At 42.0% G+C, this 6,437-nt stretch overlaps 1 protein-coding gene across 1 annotated transcript; it reads left to right on the forward strand.

Moving 5' to 3' along the window:
* Positions 1 to 589: 589 nt before the first annotated feature.
* Positions 590 to 4,218, forward strand: LOC133953217 (beta-1,3-galactosyltransferase 2-like). The gene is made up of 2 exons (XM_062387032.1): positions 590 to 804; positions 2,284 to 4,218. The coding sequence occupies exons 1-2, from the start codon at positions 761 to 763 to the stop codon at positions 3,428 to 3,430; spliced, it is 1,191 nt and encodes a 396-aa protein (XP_062243016.1). The 5' UTR covers positions 590 to 760; the 3' UTR covers positions 3,431 to 4,218.
* The last annotated feature ends 2,219 nt before the right edge of the window (positions 4,219 to 6,437 follow it).

A 6,437-nucleotide genomic window follows, 5' to 3' on the forward strand; every position in this document is an offset into this window, starting at 1 on the left:
AATCGTCTCAGCACTGTGACCCTGATGGAGCCGCCGCTTCGACACACACAGGCTGGTTCAGTGTCAATAGTGGTCAGCTGTCAGATGGGCCATAAAAACCATAAATGATTTACAGGATTCGAGGTAATGAAACTATAGTGTTATAGTCGCACTATAACTGTTATCACTGATTGGCTCATGCATTTTGTCATAACAAAATAACTGACCTTCATTGGATGTGTGAAATGTTTTATCAAGGGTTTGTCATTGCTGGCTCATAGAAGAGTTTAATAGATACAAAGTTCACTCAAACCGAAGATTTTACACAGTTTAGGTCTATTGTGTGACCCCACCCCCCCCACCCACCCACCCACCCACCCCCCGCCACAACTACTTTCTGTTGAAATAGAAACCTCCAGGTATCATGGGGTGAGATCTGAGGTAGTTTCGATTTAAAGCAGAAGCACACACCTGAAGTTCTCTTCTCTGGTGACTCTGTTTGTCACTGTGATATACCAGGTAAGCTCGGGAAGCACTCGTCCTACCTGTTTCCACAGTCGTCAGAGGTCGCAGAGTTTTATGTCACACACTCCTCCTCCCCCATTTCTGCTTCTGCTCCTTCCTCATCCTCCCCCTCTCTCTTAGTGAGTCGCTACAGGGAGAAGGATGTGCGCGTAGCCACACGACTGGACCACCTGGATTTAATGGCTCAAGCAGAGTTCACAAAAATAAGGACGAATTAAGGGAATAGGGAGGGAGGGAAGCAAGGCTAACGGGAGCCATGGGGAATGGAAGAGGTGTCTCAGGTGCTGATGGTCTGAAAAGGTAAGAACTTCTCTCTTCCTTCAAAGTAAAACGTTGAGTCCTGATCACTTGGATTTAGTTTAGACACTAAAACCTTTCAGATGACGATTAATGTTGAGTGATCATTAGGTGCTGATTCAGCATCCACACGGTTGTTGTACTGTTTCTTTATTATATCGATTTCAATCATTTAAGCTCGTTCAGGACATTAATGCCCCTTTTTTTATTATTTCTAAACCATTTATATTTTTTATTTATAAAAATATGTATCTGTCTCTACAGTTTTTCTCTCATTCCGATTTATATTCTTCTAAAACACACACACACACAGACCAGAGAGACTTTATGACATAACTGAGTGTAGAATCTATAATGCCAACGAGTTGATAAAACAATTAGTTGACCACAGTAATTATCTCTCTGTAAGAGGATTTAACTAAATGTGACAGCTCTCTGGTTACGACCCTTCACTTGTATTATCATGGAGAGAGTTTGAACTTATCATCATCAGTCGTTGTCTCTGTCGGTTGCAGGTCTCAGATGAACGGGCACATTACGTCACCAGCGTTTTTAGTATCTGTCTGTAACTGACCAGCTGCTGCAATGGTCATTGTTACACATCCCAACTCTCGGCCCCAGTGTTTAATGGAGGGTGCTCTCTCTCTCTCTCCTGTCTCTCTCTCTCTCTCTCTCGCTCTCTCTCAGTGTCTCTCTCTCCCCCTCTGAGTCTCTCTCGGCCTCCCTCGGCCTCCCTCGGCCTCTCGGTCTCGGTCTCGGTCTCTCTCTCTCTCTCTCTCTCTCTCTCTCTCTCTCTCTCTCTCTCTCTCTCTCTCTCTCTCTCTCTCTCTCTCTCTCTCTCTCTCCCGTTTGAAAGACTTCCTTATTTTTTACTTTTTGGGTTAAATGACTCAGCAGTCGTGACAGCCTCAAGAAAATCCTTTGAAAATTGGGCACTAATGTTCACTTAGATTCACGTTAACTCCGGCTCATTTACTGTTATTTTGTTGTTGATTAATGAGATTGTTCCTATAAAATAAATAAATAAATGAAATGAAAAACCTTATGTTGATTCACCTTTCAAGTAATTCATCTATGATAACATAGAATTCAAGATCAGTCAGTAGCAGTGTGAAAAATTGTGGCATGTTTGCAAGTCAATAGAATCCTTTTGTATAGAAATATTTTTTGTTATTAAACTATGTATGGCCTGAAGTCATACGTCAATACATAACAGCTGTCAATCATTATGTTTCACTATGTTTAAGTCAATTAACTTGAACATAATCAGTGTGATAAGAAGTACCTGAAGTGACTGACACCATCTGTGAGAAATGTATATTTAGCGTGTTCATCATCATATGTCTATGGTTTATATTAGGTTAAAAACATTATTGTGATTTTGATTTCAGACATATTTCCCAGCACGTTCCCTGTGCAGCTGTTTATATGGTTGGTCTGTGTAATGTTAGAGTCTTATCTGTGTCTCTCTCCTCTTTACAGTCAGGTTGTGGAGATCCTGGCTCCTCGGAAGAAACCTTTGTTTCACCTCTGGTTCAAGATCCTGCTCGGCCTGGTGTTCCTCATCTTGTGCTACACTCTGTACAGTGGCTCTCTGACATGGAGCACCTCTCCACTAGAAGGGCATTACAACAGGCTCTTTAATTGGACCAATCTGCTTGCGGCTCGGTTTTCTGACAAAATTCATCTAAGCCCAACAGACAATCTCAGTAAAATCGAAGAAACCCCCCAATCCCACACTGGAATTCCTACAACACTTCCTACAACACTTCCTACTGCAGCACCTACAGGAACTTTGTACCACCAAGCCTACGCACGCAACTACCACTTCATTATGAATAACCCAGAGGTGTGCAAAACCAAAACCCCTTTCCTGATCCTGCTGGTTCCAGTAGCACCAGGTAACGTACAAGCCCGGGATTCCATCCGGCAGACATGGGGAAACCTCAGCCTGGTTCAGGGGGAAGTGGTGGTAACTCTCTTCATGCTTGGACTCTCTAAAGAAGATGATGTGCAGCAGCAAGAGAAGCTACAACAGGAGAACCTTCAGCACCACGACCTGATCCAGAGTAACTTCATGGACACCTACCTCAATCTGACAATCAAAACCATGGTGATCATGGACTGGCTGGCTACCTTCTGCCCTACAGCAGCGTACGGCATGAAAATTGACTCAGACATGTTCTTGAACATTGACAATCTGGTGATTATGCTGAGTAGGCCCGGTATACCCACGGAGAACTACCTGACAGGGATGCTTATGTGGAACAGGCCAGTTGTCCGTTCATTGGACTCCAAGTGGTATGTCTCTGAGGAGATGTTCCCAGACCCCTCGTACCCGACCTACACCCTGGGCATGGGATACGTCTTCTCCAATGATCTTCCAAGGAAATTTGTGGACATCTCAATATCAATAAAGCCCTTTAACATAGAGGACGCCTACATTGGCATGTGCATGAAAAAGCTAGGACTTGAACCCACGTCTCCACCAAATCCCTCCCAGTTCAAGGCCTATATCGCGAAATACGACCGCTGCGAATTTTCACAGATCATCACCTACATCCTTGGTTCTGCAGAACAGTTGATAAATTACTGGACAGACTTGAAAAGGCCTGAGCCACCTTGTTAGGACACTGACTACTACAAATAGAGAGAAATCATTTGACTTGAATGGGCCGGGTGACAGAGTTCTGGGAATTGTACTTATTTGGAGAATTATTTTACCCTAGTTCAGAATGTGAACGAGCAAATTGTGAGTCAATACAGTAGTTTCTGAACAACTGCATGGAATAAATATGAGCATTTATTTAATTTGTTGAATTTAAAACTCCCAAAAAACCTTATGAAGGATCTGTGTATTTGGTACAGTTTTGTTTCTGATAGAAATGGGTGGAAGTGGAAATGTAATCAGGGTTTCTGTATTGTTTATCCTGTATTGTTTCTGTATTGTTTATCCTGTAGTTGTATGCACTATACATTTTTTTATTACGTTTTATGCAATGATGCTGCACAAATGTTGCAATTGGTACATTTTTGGGAAGAAATGTTGAATATTACAATTATTAACTCTCAGGTAACCTTTTAAGTGAAAGAAGCCATTGGCCACTGACACAGGTTATTATTTTTCGTTTAGTTTTGCACACTAATGTATGTTCTTGAAATGATAGCGATAAAACAAACTACTGAGGAGTCCTTTAAAAAATGTTGGAAATGAGGTGAGCGACTCACTAAGTTTATATTAGTCTGTATGTGCTCCTGCTCTTTGTTCCCCTCTTGTCTCACCTCTAGCTGGTTTTTCTACGAGGTGGACCTGACCTGGGAATTAAAGCTGCTCAAGGGACGTTTGGGACGTTTGGTTCTGCTGTTTTTATATATTGTGTTGAGTTGTATATTGGTGTCAATAAAGCTCATGGCTAAGGTGGTTTAAATGGTTTTCTGATTTGAGTTTGTCAATCCCCATCGATGGGCCTTATTAAAACAGATTGGGTTCCACTTTGAAGGGTTCAGGAAGTCGAAAGTCCGGGATAGATGGATTCGGTTTAAACAGACTTTATTTAATACATTACATTGCATGTCATTTGGCTGACGCTTTTGTCCAAAGCGACTTACAATTAGTACTTTTTTTTTTTTTTTTTAGGGGTTCAGTATCTTGCCAAGGACACTTCGGCATGCTTGGAGAACAACCACTCTACCCCCTAGGCCACACCGCCCCATACATAAACATGAAATTATTTTTGATTAAGTGTCTAGAATCTCTAGACACTGATTTAGTAAATAGACTCATACATTTCTTTACTGGTCGAACCTGAAAGTCCAGATTCCTGTGAATGGGAAGGGCCTTCATTCAAGATGATTGTTACTTAGATTCTAATTAGAGAAATATTGCCTTGCCGATGTTTTTTTTGTTTGTACGTGACATTTCACTTCCCACAAGACGTTCCTGTGGTTTTGGGTGAGGACGTCGCACCACAGATCAGCTGTGTGTCAGTTGTCTGTGTTTCAAACGCGATGTGTGTCGGTTACTGGCGGTGGAGTTGCAGCTGTATCTCCTGCATCTCCTTCAAGAACAAGTTGGTTTATGCACTAAAGTTAATGACAGGACTCTACGGTATGAAGATGCTCATCTTTCGGTCGGTCGATAACAATCAAAGCCCCGTTGGAACAAATGAGTGGATTCAGAAGGTGAAACACTGGAGTGCTTTTACTTGGAAACGGGTTCCTGAAAAAGTATATGTGTCTCAGACCGATAAGCCAAGGCCCTAATCAAATCAGAGCCAATATGTAAAAAAATTGTCCGGCAGTAGCAGCTCCTGCGCAAAACATAAAAGCTGCATAATATGAATTGAAATTAATTTGAACACTGTAAATTGAATAGAAAAAGTTGCACAACTGCCTCCTTGTGTATATTCTCATTCAGCCTTTAACAGACATTGCCAAAAAAATAAGAGTATGAGTGGGATTCCTGGAGGATATGAGGGTGGTAGATCTCGTCTTATGTTTGGAATTAAAAAATGATCTTGGGCTCGAAAAGGTTGGTGACCACTGATTTAAAGGGAACTCCTTCGGTCTCATAGATCCATTGTTGCAGTCGTACCTTACGTTATTGGTTGCTGCAATGACAGTGAAGTGATCCCTTCTTTAAATCAGCACAGAGCAACTAATGACAGAATGATTGCTGTATCCTAGTAATGTTTTTCTTATGTAAACACCACAGGACAACTACTAGGATGTGGCTCAAAGTGTTCGATGTAAGAGAGCACACAGACCATTTGCTCTGTACACAATGTTGTGCAGCATGAATCTACAGGACGTGTTTCCAGTAATGGAGAGTTGAGTGTCGTGTTCCACACCCATGTTCCCAGCAGTCGGGGGGCGGAGTCTAACACATCCAAAGAATTTATACTAAAGGGGTGTGTGTGTGTGTGTGTGTGTGTTTGTGTGTGAGTGTGTGTGTGAACACTGTGTGTGAACACTTTCTCTCATGTCTTGTCATGTTGATATATTAGTACTACTTGTTTTTCAGCTTGGCGTCACATCCATGGACAGGAGATCTCGTTGCATTGAAGGTCGTTCACGGTTCTGGGTTCGCAGGTCTCCAAACAACACGTGACTTTGTGTGTTCATCGGATCAGGAAGTTCGGATTACACGATACTGCTCGCAAGCCGGAGTGACGTGGTTCAAGCTGAGTACGTGGACTTTCTTTCAGGAGGATGAGTCAGATAAACTTCTTGTATGATGTGTAATAATTACTGCGTTTAATTTAAGCAGAGCCTGACTGATTCATTGGTTGGATGATGTAAAATAGACGCATCGGAATATATTCAACAATAATATGTGATGCTACTTAACACTTTGTTTTTTGCTTTGGATAGAATTAAATAACGATCATTAATTAGATCCAATGAATACGGACGAGTACAGACTAAACACTGAACTGAAGGTTCAGTGTTTACTCTCACTCCCTCCGCCATGGTGAAACCGATCCAACAGGATCTACCTGCTTTACCCCTTTAACTTCCTGGAACAGCCTGTGTCATGTCATCTAACTGGGCTCAACAATGTTGTGTGTTTGTGTGTGTGTGTGTGTGTGTTTGTGTGTGTGTGTTTTAGTCACAGCACTGTCAGAGTGAAGCAG

The sequence above is a fragment of the Platichthys flesus genome, chromosome 5 (genome assembly GCF_949316205.1).
Source record: "Platichthys flesus chromosome 5, fPlaFle2.1, whole genome shotgun sequence".
Lineage (NCBI taxonomy): Eukaryota > Metazoa > Chordata > Actinopteri > Pleuronectiformes > Pleuronectidae > Platichthys > Platichthys flesus.

Excerpts from the sequence above, each read along its gene's own strand:
- LOC133953217 (XM_062387032.1), top strand. The coding sequence starts at position 761 with ATGGGGAATGGAAGAGGTGTCTCAGGTGCTGATGGTCTGAAAAG. Across the intron at positions 805-2,283 it reads GGTGCTGATGGTCTGAAAAG|TCAGGTTGTGGAGATCCTGG; the intron begins GTAAGAACTTCT and ends TCCTCTTTACAG.